The 17,608-nt window shown below is 53.5% G+C and overlaps 1 protein-coding gene across 1 annotated transcript in view; it reads right to left on the reverse strand.

Moving 5' to 3' along the window:
* Positions 1-6,003: 6,003 nt before the first annotated feature.
* SHISA4 (shisa family member 4) overlaps positions 6,004-17,608 on the reverse strand; it is a 50,205-nt gene continuing 38,600 nt past the window's right edge. Inside the window, exons 4-5 of the mRNA XM_073319504.2 lie at positions 12,927-13,106; positions 6,004-10,396 (exon numbers count right to left, since the gene is read on the reverse strand). Coding sequence (XP_073175605.1) covers positions 10,350-10,396; positions 12,927-13,106 — 227 coding nt within the window. The 3' untranslated portion in view covers positions 6,004-10,349. The remainder of the gene's footprint in view (positions 10,397-12,926; positions 13,107-17,608) is intronic.

Genomic DNA, 17,608 nt, shown 5'->3' on the forward strand with positions numbered 1-17,608 from the left:
GAACATACAGTAGGGAGGTATAAATACACAACATATGAAAAGATGGGAGTTGCCTTACCCCGTGGGGGTCAGTGCTAATGAGCCAATTCAATTTAAGTTGGAAGTAGGCAATTCTCAACAGTTGACAAGAAGGAGTGGAAATCACTTTTGTAGTGTTAATGAGGCCAGTGTAAACAAGGTGGCCCATTTCAAACAGTTGACAAGAAGATGTGAGTATTTAGCAAGGGGAAGTTAGTTTTTGTAAAAACAATGAGGAGTACTTGTGGCACCTTAGAGTCTAACAAATGGATTTAGTTTCTGTAGTGACCCATCCACTCCCAGTCTCGAGAACTGCAGAACTGGAATTAATTTTCAAACTGGACACCATCAAATTAGGCCTGAATAGACACTGGGAGTGGATGGGTCACTACAGAAACTAAATCAATTTGTTAGACTCTAAGGTGCCACAAGTACTCCTCATTGTTTTTACAAAAACTAACTTCCCCTTGCTAAATACTCACACCTTCTTGTCAACTGTTTGAAATGGGCCACCTTGTTTACACTGGCCTCATTAACACTACAAAAGTGATTTCCACTCCTTCTTGTCAACTGTTGAGAATTGCCTACTTCCAACTTAAATTGAATTGGCTCTTTAGCACTGACTCCCCCCCACTTGGTAAGGTAACTCCCATCTTTTCATATGCTGTGTATTTATACCTCCCTACTGTATTTTCCACTCCATGCATCTGATGAAGTGAGTTTTAGCCCACAAAAGCTTATGCCCAAATAAATTTGTTAGTCTCTAAAGTGCCACAAGGACTCCTCGTTGTTTTTTTGTAATTACGGCAGTGGCTGATGTCCACACTACCCTCCTTCTGTCGGTGGTGCGCATGCTCACCAGAAGTGCTTCCACCGACTGAAGAGGAGCAGTGTGGGGGGGCTGAGAGCCAAAACTCTCAGCTCCACACAACTCCCCACCAGGGGTTCATCGGGAGCAGGGGGCAGCCACCTGGGCTTCTCACCTATTCACTGGGAGCAGGGAGCAGCCATCCAGGTTTCTTGGCTCCCTGAGCAAGGAGCCAGGGCACTAGACAGCAGCCCGGCTGGGAGCTCAGGGGCAGCCGGCTCCCAGCAGAGAGCACAGGCAGCAGCCTGGCTGGGATGTGGGGGAGCTGAGATGGGGGTGAGCTGGGCTGTAGCTGGAGCCCACCACTGGCCTGAGCTTTCTTGTCAATTTCACAGCTCCAGCATAGAGTCATGAAATTGGCAGACAGCAAACAGCTGATGTAAGGCATTGTGTACATGGACACTATGTCACCCTGACTACAGCAACATAAGCCATACACCTCTCGTAGAAGTGGTGCTATTATGTCAGTGTAGTAGGGCACTTAAATTGGCGGGAGCAAGGCTGTAGTGTGTACGCTGCCATAATCAGGTTGACATGAAGCTGCCTTATGTCAACCTAACTGTAGTGTAGACCAGGCCTAAGGCTAAGCATTTGGATGTCTGTCTCCCATCTAAGGCCCGGTGCTATCCATGACCCACAGGAAGACAGGCGCTTCTCCACCTAACTCTTCTGTGGGGCCTGATCAGGTAGGCGTGCTCAGAGACCACCTAATGGATTGGGCCCCATTCAAAAGCTGGCAGCAAGAGGTGATGCTGATCACTGTTAGTCCAGTGATCAGAGCACTCATCTGGGATGTGGGAAACCCAAGGTCAGTTGCCTCCCTCCCCCCACCTAAGGGGAAGAAAGGATTTGAACAGGGGTTCCCACACCTCTCAGATGACTGCTGCAGCCATTGGTCTCAAAGTTCTAAGATGGCCACCTCCTCTTCCGGCGTGCGTCTTCGCGAGCAGGCTGGCTAACCTAGTGAGGAGAGCTTTAAACTAGATTCACCGGGGGAAGGAGACCAAAGCCCTGAGGTAAGTGGGGAAGCGGGATACCGGGAGGAAGCATGAGCAGGAGCGTGTGAGAGGGGAGGGCTCCTGCCTCATACTGAGAATGAGGGGAGATCAGCGGGTTATCTCAAGTGCCTATATACAAATGCACAAAGCCTGGGAAACAAGCAGGGAGAACTGGAGGTCCTGGCAAAATCAGGGAATTATGATGTGATTGGAACAACAGAGACTTGGTGGGATAACTCGCATGACTGGAGTACAGTCATGGATGGGTATAAACTGTTCAGGAAGGACAGGGAGGCCAGAAAAGGTGGGTGAGTTGCACTGTATGTAAGGGAGCAGTATGACTGCTCAGAGCTCAAGTATGAAACTGCAGAAAAACCTGAGAGTCTCTGGATTAAGTTTAGAAGCGTGAGCAACAAGGGTGATGTCATGGTGGGAGTCTGCTATAGACCACCGGACCAGGGGGATGAGGTGGACGAGGCATTCTTCCGGCAAGTCGCAGAAGCTACTAGATCACACACCCTGGTTCTCATGGGTGACTTCAGTCATCCTGATATCTGCTGGGAGAGCAATATAGCGGTGCACAGACAATCCAGGAAGTTTTTGGAAAGTGTAGGGGACAATTTCCTGGTGCAAGTGCTGGAGGAGCCAACTAGGGGCAGAGCTCTTCTTGACCTGCTGCTCACAAACCGGGAAGAATTAGTAGGGGAAGCAAAAGTGGATGGGAACCTGGGAGGCAGTGACCATGAGATGGTCGGGTTCAGGATCCTGACACAAGGAAGAAAGGAAAGCAGCAGAATACGGACCCTGGACTTCAGAAAAGCAGATTTTGACTCCCTCCGGGAACTGATGGGCAGGATCTCCTGGGAGAATAACATGAGGGGGAAAGGAGTCCAGGAGAGCTGGCTGTATTTTAAAGAATCCTTATTGTGGTTACAGGGACAAACCATCCCAATGTGTAGAAAGAATAGTAAATATGGCAGGCGACCAGCTTGGCTTAACAGTGAAATCCTTGCTGATCTTAAACACAAAAAAGAGGCTTACAAAAAGTGGAAGATTGGACAAATGACCAGGGATGAGTATATAAATATTGCTCAGGCATGTAGGAATGAAATCAGGAAGGCTAAATCACACCTGGAGTTGCAGCTAGCGAGGGATGTTAAGAGTAACAAGAAGGGTTTCTTCAGGTATGTTGGCAACAAGAAGAAAGCCAAGGAAAGTGTGGGCCCCTTACTGAATGAGGGAGGCAACCTAGTGACAGAGGATGTGGAAAAAGCTAATGTACTCAATGCTTTTTTTGTCTCTGTCTTCACGAACAAGGTCAGCTCCCAGATTACTGCACTGGGCAGCACAGCATGGGGAGGAGGTGACCTGCCCTCTGTGAAGAAAGAAGTGGTTCGGGACTATTTAGAAAAACTGGACGTGCACAAATCCATGGGGCAGGATGCGTTGCATCCGAGAGTGCTAAAGGAATTGGCGGATGTGATTGCAGAGCCATTGGCCATTATCTTTGAAAACTCATGGCGATCGGGGGAAGTCCCGGAAGACTGGAAAAAGGCTAATGTAGTGCCAATCTTTAAAAAAGGAAGAAAGAGGATCCTGTGAACTACAGGCCGGTCAGCCTCACCTCAGTCCCCGAAAAAATCATGGAGCATATCCTCAAGGAATCAATTCTGAAGCACTTAGACGAGAGGAAAGTGATCAGGAACAGTCAGCATGGATTCACCAGGGGAAAGTAATGCCTGACTAACCTAATTGCCCTCTATGAGGAGATAACTGCTTCTGTGGATGAAGGGAAAGCAGTGGGCATGTTATTCCTCGACTTTAGCAAAGCTTTTGACACGGTCTCCCACAGTATTCTTGTCAGCAAGTTAAAGAAGTATGGGCTGGATGGATGCACTACAAGGTGGGTAGAAAGTTCGCTAGATTGTCGGGCTCAATGGGTAGTGATCAATGGATCCATTTCTAGTTGGCAGCCGGTATCTAGCGGAGTGTCCAAAGGGTCGGTCCTAGGGCCGGTTTTGTTCAATATCTTCATTAATGACTGGAGGATGGTGTGGATTGCACCCTCAGCAAGTTTGCGGATGACACTAAACTGGGAGGAGTGGTAGATATGCTGGAGGGCAGGGATAGGATACAGAGGGACCTAGACAAATTGGAGGATTGGGCCAAAAGAAATCTGATGAGGTTCAACAAGGACAAGTGCAGAGTCCTGCACTTAGGACGGAAGAATCCAATGCACTGTAACAGACTAGGGACCGAATGGCTAGGCAGCAGTTCTGCAGAGAAGGACCTAGGGGTGACAGTGGACAAGAAGCTGGATATGAGTCAACAGTGTGCCCTTGTTGCCAAGAAGGCCAATGGTATTTTGGGATGTATATGTAGGGGCATTGCCAGCAGATCGAGGGACGTGATCGTTCCCCTCTATTCGACATTGGTGAGGCCTCATCTGGTGTACTGTGTCCAGTTTTGGGCCCCACACTACAAGAAGGATGTGGAGAAATTGAAGAGAGTCCAGCAAAGGGCAACAAAAATAATTAGGGGTCTGGAACACATGACTTATGAGGAGAGGCTGAGGGAACTGGGATTGTTTAGTCTACGGAAGAGAAGAATGAGGGGGGATTTGATAGCTGCTTTTAACTACCTGAAAAGTGGATCCAAAGAGGATGGATCTAGACTATTCTCAATGATAGCAGATGACAGGACAAAGAGTAAAGGTCTCAAGTTGCAGTGGGGGAGATTTAGGTTGGATATTAGGAAAAACTTTTTCACTAGGAGGGTGGTGAAGCACTGGAATGTGTTACCTAGGGAGGTGGTAGAATCTCCTTCCTTAGAAGTTTTTAAGGTCAGGCTTGACAAACCCCTGGCTGGGATGATTTAGTTCGGATTGGTCCTGCTCTGGGCAGGGGGTTGGACCTCCAGGGGTCCCTTCCAACTCTGATATTCTATGATTCTATGTGAGGCAGGCACTTGGCACATTCCCATGATAAACGCCTGGCTTCAGCAGAGGGTTCCTGGCAGGAGCACTGGAAGCTCCCTAGAAGTGGGGGGCCACTGGCAGCTGGACCGTGGCCCTGCACCCATGGTCCACTCATGCTCTGCCCTAAGGCCCCGCTCCCGCTTGGCCTCCGCCTTTTCCCGCACATACTCTGGCTCTCCCCGCCAAGACTCCCCCCACACTCTGCCTCTTCCTGCCATCATTCCGCCTCTTCCCCCCGAAGGCCCTGCCCACCACTCGCTCTTCTCCGCCCCGTCCCCCCAGTTGCTTGCCCTGGCCCCCCCGTTCTGGCATCCTTGGTTCCTGGCCGAGAATCACTGGCACAGCTACATGCCTCCCTGCAGCCTGGACTCAGGTGCCAAACTCCCAGAAGGGGCGGTGCTTAGCACACCCCTTATCCTCAGATCGCCTGGGGGCTAGCGTAGGCGGCCAGTGTGCTGGCTTGTGTGCATGGCATTCTAAGGGTATGTCTACACTACAGTTAGACACTCGTGACTGGCCCCTGCCAGCTGCCTCAGGCAAAGGGGCTCTTTCATTGTGATGTAGGCATTCAGGCTTGGGCTGGGGCCCGGGCTCCAGGACCCTGAGAGGTGGGGGTCCCACAACATCTGCTCTGCAATTACACAGCCCCTTAGCTCAGCCCGGCAAGCCTGAGGTAGCTGGTAGGGGCCAGCCATGGATGTCTAACTGCAGTGTAGATATACCCTAAGGCACCTAGCTCTCCCCATTGATTGCATAGGGAGCCTAGACACCTACCTATGGCTTCGTTGATCCCAGTCCAACGTGGGCCATAGAATTCTGATGATAGAGGGCTCTTTAATATAGAGGGCAAAAGCAGCACAAGCTTAAGTGGCTGGAAGCTGAAGTTAGACAAATTCAAAGGGCTTAAGGGTCACGGTGGAAACCAGCAGACTATGAGCACCCAGACCCGCCAGAGCAATGCTGTGGCTAAAAGGAATCACATGACTTGGGGCTTTCGTCCATGGGCATACCGAGCAGGAGTGGGAAGGTGTGTCTCAGTACCGTGATGGGGAGACCTTACTGCATTCACCCTTCAAAAAGGATGTTGACAAATTGGAAAGGGATCAGCAAAGAGCTCCAAAGACAATTCCAGGTCTGGAAAACATGCATCACAATTAGAGCTTGATCTATTTAGTTTATTGAAGAGAAGTTTAAGAGGTGACTTGATTGCTTTCTGTAAGTGCCAGCATGGGGAGATTTCTGACACTGGAGCGCTGGTCAACCCAGCACACAAAGCCCCAAGAGCCAGTGGCTGGAAGGTGAAGCTGGAAAGGCGGCACACGTATTAACAGTGAGAGCAATTAGTCTTTGGAACAACTCACCTAGTGCTGTAGTGGATTCTCCTCACCTGGGTGTGGGTGTCTTTCTAACACAGGGGTTCTCAAACTGGGGGTTGGGACCCCTCCGGGGGTTGCAAGGTTATTACATGGGGGGTTGTGAGCGGTCAGCCTCTACCCCAAAGCCCGCTTTGCCTCCAGCATTTATAATGGTGCTAAATATATTTTAAAAGTATATTTAATTTATAAGGGGGGTCGCACTCGGAGGCTTGTACGTGAAAGGGGTCACCAGCAGAAAAGTTGGAGAAGCACTGGTCTAACAGAACTGCTCTAGCTCAGTGACTCCCTAACTGGGATGTGAACTCCATGTGGCATCCATTCACTTCACAACAATCTTTAAGAATCAGTGCAGTTGAGGAACCACTGCTAGCTCTTCCACAAGACAGAGTCTCACTGCAGGAGTTCCTGGGTGAAATTCGGTGGTCCACGTTATGCAGGAGGTCAGAAAACATGCCATCACTGCTGGCCTACATTTCATCCAACTGTAGGGGGTCAGCTTGTGGCGATGCATGTTGAGCAAGTCGGTCCTGTCCCAGCAGGGGGCAGCGATGCAGATGTGAGCCCATTCCCCAGAGGGTAGTTGCCCAGACACACGCACCCAGCCAGCTCGATGCTGCTGCCTCTGGCGCCTGGGAGCGTGTGAGACATGGGGGGCACATGGCAGACAGGTATCAGCCCCACACACATCTGCCAAATTCAGCACAAAGTGGTTTTTTTGCTTTCACAGAAGTGGCTACTAGGGTTATTATCTGTCAGTAGCCCCTGGAGCCCTGGAGAGTGCCAGGTGCTGCACAGACACATGGTTCACAGTTCACGGAGGATCGGTCCATCGATGGCTATGAGCCAGGATGGGCAGGGATGGCGTCTCTAGCCTCAGTTTGCCAGAAGCTGGGAATGGGCGATGGGATGGGTCACTTGATGATTGCCTGTTCTGTTCATTCCCTCTGGGGCACCTGGCATTGGCCACTGTCGGCAGACAGGACACTGGGCTAGATGGACCTTTGGTCTGACCCAGTCTGGCCTTTCTTATGTTCTTATCGTGAGAGGCAGGGCCTGCCCCAAAGAGCTTACAATCTCAACAGACAAGACAAACGGGGATGGGGAAACAGAGGCATAGAGATTTGCTCAAGGTCATACAACAAGGCAATGGCAGAGCTGGAAATAGAACCCTAGTGTGCTGTGGTGTCCTGTCCGCACCATGTTGTCTCCCATCAGTGGGGTCCTGCTGTGCCCCCAAGGTAACTGTGTTAACAAGACAATGGGCTCCCTGAGACGACTAACCTCAAATGTTTGAATCAACCCCATTGCTACGGGAGGAGGAAAGAGGGCTTTCCTGCCCAGCTTGGAGGCCCAGGGACAGCAGGACAGGAGCTTGGCTGACTCTGCCAGAACCTGACAGCACTCCCACACACTCACACCACAGGGGAGCCAAGGAGAGGTGACTCCCTGATGTACCGTGCCTAGCTCCGCTGAGGGGACGCCCTGGGCTGGGGTGCACAGGGAGGCAGGTGTAGGAGCATTCTGCCTGTTTGGGATGCTCACACTGGGATTTGCCTCCTGAGCAGCTGAGGGAAGAGACACCGACTGTGTCCCCCTGGGGGCTTGTTGTCAGGGACTATGTAAAGGAAACTCACACTTCCAGCTAAGCTGTGGTCACACCCCATAGTGCAGCCTCTTCCCCTCAGCCAGAGGGCCCTGAAGGCCAAGGGTCTCCCTGCTCCTTGCTCAGTGCCTGGGATGTTTGATGGCACCCAAAGCCAGGCTGAATATGGTCCCTGCCCCGGCCAGGCCTCACTCTGCACCCTTTAAGTCCCAGAACACAGAAGGCGTTTACCTACGCACAGGTTTAATCAGGATTTTCGTGCACACACTTGTCATTCCAGCTATGACAGTGCAGCAGGAGGGGGTGCAGGCCTGGAGCTGGGGGCCACCACACATAGGGTGATGAGGCAGCTCACCTCGTGCCTCCAAGCCTTACTCCTGCTTCTTGGGGAAAAGCAAAATCAGGGGTCAGGGAGGGGAAATCCCCAGGGCAGCACCGCACAATTGGCCAGGGGGCTTTCCTCTGACGCACCAAGTATCAGCTGTTGACAGAGGTGAGCCAGCAGCCTAGATAGGCTGGGTCTGAGGTGGCAGGGCACAGGCCAGAGGGGCCAGCAGGTCTGACTTAGCAGAGCAGGAGCTAATGCAGGACAGGCCGGACCAGTGATCAAATCCTGCGCACCTAGCTTCCCAGTGACCTAGCCGTGGCCCCAGGCTGCCCAACTGTCCTAGGGCCCCTCATGTCTCCCCCAGGGAAAGGGCAGTAAACAGCCTCAAATACTGTACTGAAGTGAACTGGGAGGACCAATGACCCCCAATGACCCTGGCCAGCTGGGCAGGGACCCCAGAGTCAGTGCCCTAGGACTACAGACAAGGTGAGAACTGATCTCTGTTACCCATTTCCAGGGACCCCAATGCGCCTGGGGAAGGGTCAGTCACAGGTTTAGCCACTTGTAGAGGAGCAGGGAAAGCAGGAGAGGAAGAGACAGGCTGGGAAGCCAACCTGGCCTCCTGGGGAGGAGGCGGAGAGTTTCTCTCTGCCCTGCTGTGTGCATGGGGGTGGGGGGCATCTCTAGTCTGAGGGTCAGGAAGGGCACCGCTGATCAGTGGTGGGGAGATGGTGTTTCTCCGGGGAAATTCCCACTCCAGATCTGGGGGACTCCTGTGAAGCTTGAGTGTAAGCTCCCCAGCCACCTGGACTCACTGAGCTCCTAACCTTGCCACTGCTCCCTGTGGGAAGCATGCTGCTAGGGGTGGCCCCCTTGGCCAATGAACAGAGGATGCGATAGCATGGGGGCTGCAGCTCACCTGTGAGAGCAATAGTCGCACTTGCTTTGTGGGGCTGAGCTGCGTGATTCTGGCCAGAGGCCGGATGGAAACAGGAGCCTCCTGCCATCCAGGGGCCATGAGAGGAGCCCTACTGGGTTTGGCAACTTGTCCTGGATACCCAAGTGCAGTGCGGGGCCATCCGCTGTTAGTGTGCTATGCCCAGCCCTATGCAGGCTGCAATGGCAGCTCCTAATGTGAGGTTTCTCCTTGGGGAGGGAGCCCACTGGGAGCAAAGAGCTGTACCAGGCACCATTGAGCAACAGGACTGTGGGTGCCTGACAAGTGGCACCCTGCCCTGCCCCTGTGCCTGCGGCTCGCACCTGTCCTGCTGCAGCTGCACATGGACAGGGCCCTCATGCTAGATTTGGAGAAATTGCGCCATGCCACAGGAGGTGCTGCCCAGGAGCCCCCCAGACCTTGGTTCCATGGCAATCATTTGCAGGCTAACCTGCTCCTTGGGAAGGGCTGGCCTCTGCCAGGCGGACAAAGGGCCCATGGTCACACCAGGATCACAGCAACAGTGCTCTGCTCCCCCTCACAATTGGGCTATTGAGATCCTGGTGCCTGTGAGTGCCGAGCTCAGGTGGAGCCTTCGCAAAGGCGGCTTCAGCAGAGGGAACTCGCCCCACAAAGGAGCCAGTGTCTGGCTGCACAAGAGCTTCCTTTGTGCTCATGCCGTGTATTCTGGTCCCTCAGAACGCAGCCTCCCTCACTAAGGCGAGACAGAGCTGTGACCCTCGGAAATGGCCCAGGGACTGCAGGGGGACCCCACTTGGCACATCCTGGGGTACCCCACTTGGAACATCCTGGGGTACCCCACTTGGAACATCCTGGGGTAGCCCACTTGGCATGCCCAGGGGACTGCAGGGGGACCCACTTGGCATGCCCTGGTGACTGTGGGGATACCCCATTTAGTACACCCTGGAAAGACCCACTTATCATGCCCAGGGGATTGCAGGGGGACCCCATTTAGCACACCCTGGGGGGACCCATTTGGCATGCCCAGGAGACCACAGGGGGACCCTAATCGGCATACTCCCTCAGTGAAGCAGGCAGGAGAGGGCAGGGATGTGCTGCACTGCTTTCCTGAGGGAGAAGATGGCAATGGCTAGTCTGAGACTAGGCACGGGGTGTCCTAGGTTCACAGGAGTCACAATGCAGCAGATAAGCCCACAGCAGGGGCTCATAAGCTCACAGTCCAGGGCACAAGGCGCTGACTCTGCAGTCTCTCTGGGGTCTCCTCAGGCTCCAGGGTAGGTGGGCTGTGGGGGGAGATAGGGTAGAGGTGCTGTGGAGGAAAGAGATGCAGAGTGTCATTCAGCAGAACCAAGTGCAGCAAGTGCCGGGGTGAGAAGGCTCCCACATGCCCCAGCCCCGGGGGTTTGGGGATAATGTGAGTGGGGAGGCTGCAGGACACCCAGCCAATACACTGCTGCTGCTAAGGCCAGCTAAGGGCAAGCTCATGCATTCTGGGGCTTAAGGCAGGGGCTCTAGCCCAGCTCCCCTCGGTATGCAAGGGCCATCAATTCTGGGTCTGTTGCAGGGATTCATGAGCGATTGGCATCCCATGCCCATTGAACACACAGGCTGTCACTGTTCTACAAGCCAGCCCACAGTGCACTCTCCCTCTGCCAAAATCTGAAGAACCGGTTCCTTCACTCGCTCCGGGTCTTCGGCGGCACTGAGGGACCTGTCGCCAAAGTGCCGCCGAAGACCCGGAGCGCCGCTGGGTGAGTAAAAAGGGATTCTCAGCCAGGGGAGCCTCCCCAGCCGGGAGCTCAGGCAGGCTGGACAGGACAGTCCTGCAGGCCAGATGTGGCCTGTGGGCCAGAGTTTGCCCAGCCCTTTAACAACCGGTTCTGAACCAGCTTCAAAATTTAACAACCGGTTCACGTGAACCAGTGCGAACCAGCTCCAGCTCACCACTGGATGGACCTGGTGCCATCAGATACCCACAGACAAGCCCCCTGGGGCTGCTGCCTCCACACAAGGGCAAGCAGATGAGCTCTGAAGAGTGGGGCTCCAGCTCAGCCCTGGGTGAGTAGAGCTCACAGGGTGAGGGGTGAATTCAGGCCCCAGGGAGCAGGAATGGGAAAGAGCATGCAAGTGACAGCACTGCCAGAGAGCCCCTGGTGAGAACATGGGCACATGGGGCAAGGCTTGCCACAGCACGCAAGCGCCATGGGGAATGACACAGAGCCCCCCTCCCCACGTGGGGAAAGACGCAGACCCCTCCTCCCACATCGGGAACCACACAGACTCCCTCCCCTGCCCTCCCAAAATGGGGAACAATGGAGACCCCCCCGCCCGTTGCGATAACTGGGCCTACACATTTACCCTAATTGTAAACTCAGCTGTAAAACATGAGTGAAGGCTCATAAACTGTCCCAAGAACTGATAACAACATATGCAGATGGGAAAAGGTACAGAGGCGAGACCGAAGACAGAATTAATCCAAACAAAAGGGGCTTCCAATATAAAAAGGACTGTGTTAAGAACATACCTGGTAAACACGAGAAGGGTGGGACTGGAAATCAATTAACCACAATCGGTATGTTGGACACCAGGCCGAATTCATAAATAAAATACTGAGGGGCTGTGCTATTCCACCCATCACCCCTTTTGGGGTCCTCAAAAAGGGATTTTCAGGGGAAGCTGCCTTCTGCAACACTTGTGGACTGAAAAACAGGAGATGGGGAAGGGTCACAGCTGCCACCCCCACCATCTCCAGGGACCCCGGATCTTCTTCTGCCTAACCTTGAGAGATGTCCTGACCAGACCAGGCCAGAGAGGGGGGCCCAGATGAAGCCAGTACTGGCTCAGGCTCAAGGAGCTCAGGCTGAGGGGTTGTAACTGCAGTACAGACGTTCGGGCTCAGGCTGGAACCCAGACTCTAGGACCCTGTGAGATGGGAGGGTCCCAGGGCTCGGGCTGCAGCCTAAGCCTGAATGTCTATGCCACAATTAAACAGCCCCTTAACCGCGAGCCCAGTCAGCTGCACAGGCCAGCCATAGGTGTGTAATTGCAGTGTTTGTGTAGAGGTAGCCAGAGTGGCTGATCAGACCATGTGCTGGGCCTGGGTTTTCCAGCACTGTCGTAGCAATTGAGAGTCAACCCCAGAGACAGAAGTTGCGTTTCCTCTCCTGGCTGTTCTGTTCTTTCCCCACTTCTCTGTGTTTGTCTTGGTTCATCCGCTAGGCACGCGGGATCAGACTAACAGCCGCAGCAGCGACTGCTCCAGCCCAGTAACTTCTCTTTGATCCAAACAGAGGGTTACTACCCACTCTGATACCATCTAAAAGACTGTCAGAGTCAGACAAGGGGTTTTTTCCTTTCAAGACTCTCCAGCTAAAGGGACAGGGAATGAAAGAGGTTGTTACAACACAACCCTTTCACTGGTTTCCCTTCTGTTCTGTCTCTTTACTAAAGGGTTAAGAAATGTGTTATGGTGGGACTGAGCAGGCCGAGGTCTCTACCTACCAAGCCCTGGGCCTCGGTAAGCACTGGGTAAAGTTGGATGGTGACAGGATCATGTTAACGCCTTTGACACTTTGGGACCCTTTATTCCATCTCAATGTATACAAACACCCCCTTCCCTCCCAACCCAGAGAACAATGAACCCCCACTCCCTATGGAACCTGCTGGGTGCTGAGCCCTTCTGAGAATGTGATTGTGAATACTGGATCTCAGGGCAGAGGATACAGATTGTCCCCTAAGCAACTGGTGTTGGAGGAGACCCCAGGGCTCCTAGTTTTGGAGGGACACAGCTCTGTAAAGAAGAGAGCTTCAAGCAGTGTTCTGGTTCCTGCTGCTCTTACCTGTTGGGTTGTACAGTGGGAGGCCTGCTGGGTACATCGGATACTGTGCAGCTGGGGCAGTAGGCGGATACATGGCCATGGGGGCATAGCCTGGCTGGGGGGGTGCAGCTCCAGCTTTGGGATCCACAGGGTAGGTGCATGGCGGCTGAGCTGGGTAGCTGGACAATGGGATCTCCTGGCCTGTGCAACAAAGACAAGGTTTGTGCTTCAAGCCCCAGAGTTGCAGCACCACTCTGCAGTGAATACCCCCTCCCCATCCCCTTTTGAGACACCTCCAGCAGGCTTTCTCCAAGCCAGACCCCAAAGCACCTCAGAGCCTCCGAAAAACCCAGCCCTCTGACAAACTTCCAGACTCCCCCACAGAGAGATCCCACCAGGCCACCCCAGACACTACCATTGCAAGAGACTCTGCATCAAACAGCTCCCTGAGACAGTCAAGCTCCCTTGCAAACACCAAAGACTCACGCTTCACCACCAGATCGGCCAGGCATCCAGAGAAGGAGGTGACTGCTCCAAACCCCCTGTGGGACTTTCAAAAGTACGTGTTCTCCCCTGAGCAGTGGGGCCCTCTCCTTGTGACATCCCAAGCTCTGCTGGGCTGGACACCCACATCCTGAGTGAACCTCTCTGCTGAGAGCCCCAGGAACCTGCTTCTGATGCTACAGGGACCATGTACACCCCCCAAAACTCACTATCTGCAAAGAGCAAAGATAGTTCATCCTTCCAGCCCAACATTGTACAGTGACCACAGTGCAGGGAGTAGTGCTGGGCTGGCAGCCCCAGAGATAGAGTCACAGAACAAGTACAGAAGGAGCACAGTAGGCGCCCCCACTCCCTGCGAATGTCCCTCCATCGAGTTGTGGGGGTAGGAGAGGGACTCACAGTCTCTAGGGCCCACTCATGGGCAGAGGGTATTTACTCCTGAGGGAATTCTGTGCCACTGCACATGCACAGAATTTATGTCCCCTGCAGATTTCTTTGCTTCCCTATAGAAAAATGACTTTCTGATGGGGAAGCAGAGGGAAGCCACAAAAGCGGTCATGCAACCCTCCCCAGCAGTATGTTTTGGGTGCCCAGGGCAGCCAGCAGAGAAGTAAATCACAGTAGGGCAGGAGGCAGGACTGGGGAAGACCTGGCTGGTGGCTCCTTCCCTGCGCCAGGCTCAGCTGCTAGTCCCGGCTAGGATGGGACTTCCTCTTCCCCTGCATGGCATCTGGGGCTGGGTCAGACCCACCCCCAGATTTCTTCCCTGGCTGCAGGAAACTCTGTAAACTCCACACACCCCCCACCCACTTCCTGCACCCATCGCTCCTGAGCTGCACGAGGAGGGATCCCTATACAGGGAGCTGCACCCGCATCTGCCCAACCCCTGTGCATCTAGCCCCCCTCATGTCCACACCCTCCCACCAAGCCTCACCCCCAGACACTCGGAATCCCCCCGATGAGCCCCACTCCCCCTGCACCTGAACCACCCCAATGAGCCACCCTCACCCGGATCCCCACCCCACCAAGCCCCAACCAGCTGCACCTGGATCCCCATCTACTTCCCCAGCATCTGGACCCCTCACTGAGCTCCCTACACCCAGAACCACGTGCCAAGCTCTATCCCCTCGATTTCCAGACCTCCCCGCTGAACTCCAACCACCTTCACCCCCCTGCAGAGTCCCATTACCATTACATCCAGAACCACCACCCCGAACAAGCCCCTGTGTATCCAAATCCACTCTGCAGCCGGATCCCCAACACAGAATTCTTTCACCCCACACCTGGATCCCCCCACACTAAGCCCCTCCATACTTGGATTATGCCTTGCTGAGCCTGCCTGCCCACACGGAGGAGCAGGGCCCTGGGGTGTTTCTGGGCCAGGCCCGGCCCTTGCACTGTGTCAGGGTTGGGTGCAGCCTCACTGCTGAGTTCAGCACAGAGCTGCACAGTGATCTTCCACCTCTGTGCGGCCAGTGGCCTGTGCTCCCCAATGCCATGCTGGAGCCTCTACATTTATTTGACAAATAAAATTTGCAGAATTTTAAAATATTGTGTGAAGAATTTTTTTTTGGCACAGAATGCCCTCAGGAGTAGGTTTTGAAGGGCGGGGAAGGCTAAGCCTCCCCAGACAGTCTTGCATGGCCCTGCCCACGCTCTGCCCCAAGGCCCCTTCCTGCTTCCCAGTGCTGTGTTGTGGGGGGCTCTGCTGCAGGGGGGCATTCCGGGGCTGCGGAGGGGCCATGCCACCCGCCCTCCTGCCCAGTGCTCCGGGGCTGGAGGAGGAGCGCCCTGCCACCTGCCCAGCATGCTGGGGGTGGGGGGCCGCACCGCCCGCCCAACCACCTGGCACTCCAGGTCTGTGGGCAGCCCGGGACTGTGGGAGGGAGCTGGCAACCGTGAGGGTGGTAGGGGGGCTCTGTCCTCCAGCAGGAAGGGTGGGCCCTTGGGCAGAAGGGGTAGGGTGGGCTGGACTGGGGGCTAGCCTCCCTGAGCCTGGGGTTCACCTGCCGCCCATGGGCCCATTCATCCCTTGGTCTCTGCTGAGATGTAATTCGCAAAATCATGAGGAATATGGCTGAGAACTTTAAAACTGGATGGTAAGAGACTGCGAATCTGGTGATATTCTCAACAAAAAAAAGGCCTCAACCAGGCCTGGAGCTGTTTCCATTGCTTCACACGTACTCAGCAGACACTCTAGATGTCAGAGTGACAATCCTGGAATCTTATTATATAGATGAGTGGAGAATGGGACCAGGACTGTGATGCTCGCAAGCCAGGTGCCATCTCATGCCAGGCCCCTAGCATTGACAAATGCATAGCTAGAAACCAGTCTGGCTCCCCTGTCTGTTAGTATTTGTAAAGTAAGAATTAGGGTTATGAAAACGTGTTTAGTGTTTAGACTTTATGGAATGCTTGTAAATTGCTGCCGGCATTAATCTCACTTATAATACCTGTGTCCCATGTTTAAGGTTAAGATTCTGTCACGGGTATAAGTCAGGGACAGGTCGCAGGCAATAAACAGTTCACGGAAGCCTGCAACCTGTTCCTGACTTTTACTAAAAATACCCTGGGGCGTGGTGGTGAACAAACAGAGCACTGTTGGGGCTTGAATCTGCTCCAGCCACTGACCGCTGCTGCTCCATTCCCAGGGGGGCTGACCCAACCCCAGCTGCTGCACCAGCAGGCCAGAGGCTGGTTGCTGGTCAGCTGTTTGGCAGCCTTGGGGTTGACTGCTGGTCAGCTATCCCGGCAGCCCCCCCGGCCGTTATGCTCTGGCGGACCCCCAGCTAGCCACTGGCCAGTGGTTCCGGGGGCTACTGACCCAGCCTGATCGCTGCTCCAGCAGTCCCGGGCTGACTGCAGCCACCATTCCGGCGGTGATCGCTCCATGTCCATGGGGCTGGCTGCCGGTCAGTTGTTTGCCAGCCCCCCACAGCCATTGTTCTGGTGGCCCCAGGGCTGGATGTAGTGGTCATTGCTCTGGCAGCCCCAGGGCTGACTGCCAGTCTGCTGCTCCAGTGCCATGCCACCCCGTGCCCCACCTCACACCCCGCCCCCCCGCTCCAGCAGCCCCGGGGCTGGCCACTGGCCAGCTGTTCTGCAGGCCTCTGCTCCAGTCCTGCCCCAAAAGAAGTCCTGGGGGTCACAGAAAGTCACAGAATATGTGACCTCCATGACAAAATCGTGTCCTTACCCATATTACAAGGTAATATTTAAGTGTTTGCTCTGAACCTATAAAAGTACCAGACAGGAGAGAAGCATTATCAAGTGTGAAATACTAGTTTATCACAGGAGGTGTTATCTCCTGCCTAACAAAAGAACATAGGAACATAAGAATGGCCATACTGGTTCAGACCAAAGATCCATCTAGCCCAGTATCCTGTCTTCTGACAGTGGCCAATGCCAGAGGGAATGAACAGAACAGGTAATCATCAAGTGATCCAGCCCCTGTTGCCCATTTCCAGCTTCTGGCAATCAGAGGCTAGGGACACCATCGCTGCCCATCCTGGCTAATAGCCATTGATGGACCTTTCCTCTATGAATTTATCTAGTTCTTTTTTGAACCCTGTTATGGTCTTGGCCTTCACAACATCCTCTGGCAAAGAGTTCCAAAGGTTGACTGTGCCTTGTCTGAAGAAATACTTCCTTTTCTTTGTTTTAAATCTGCTGCCTATTAATTTCATTTGGTGACCCCTCGTTCTTGTGTTATGAGAAGGAGTAAAATGAAAAGGAGTACTTGTGGCACCTTAGAGACTAACCAATTTATTTGAGCATCAGCTTTCGTGAGCTACAGCTCACTTGTAGCTCATGAAAGCTTATGCTCAGATAAATTGGTTAGTCTCTAAGGTGCCACAAGTATTCCTTTTCTTTTTGCGAATACAGACTAACATGGCTGTTACTCTGAAACCTGAGAAGGAGTAAATAACATTTCCTTATTTACTTTCTCCACAGCAGTCATGATTTTATAGACCTCAATTATATCTCCCCTTAGTCGTCTCTTTTCCAAACTGAAAAGTCACTTTCTTATCAATCTCTCCTCATACGGAAGCCATTCCACACCCCTGATAATTTTTGTTATCCTTTTCTGAACCTTTTCCAATTCCTTTTCAGAGATGGGGTGACCACATCTGCACGCAGTATTCAAGATGTGGGCGTACCATGGATTTATATAGAGGCAACATGACATTTTCAGTCTT

This window comes from Lepidochelys kempii, chromosome 21 (genome assembly GCF_965140285.1).
Source record: "Lepidochelys kempii isolate rLepKem1 chromosome 21, rLepKem1.hap1, whole genome shotgun sequence".
NCBI classification, from domain to species: Eukaryota; Metazoa; Chordata; order Testudines; family Cheloniidae; genus Lepidochelys; species Lepidochelys kempii.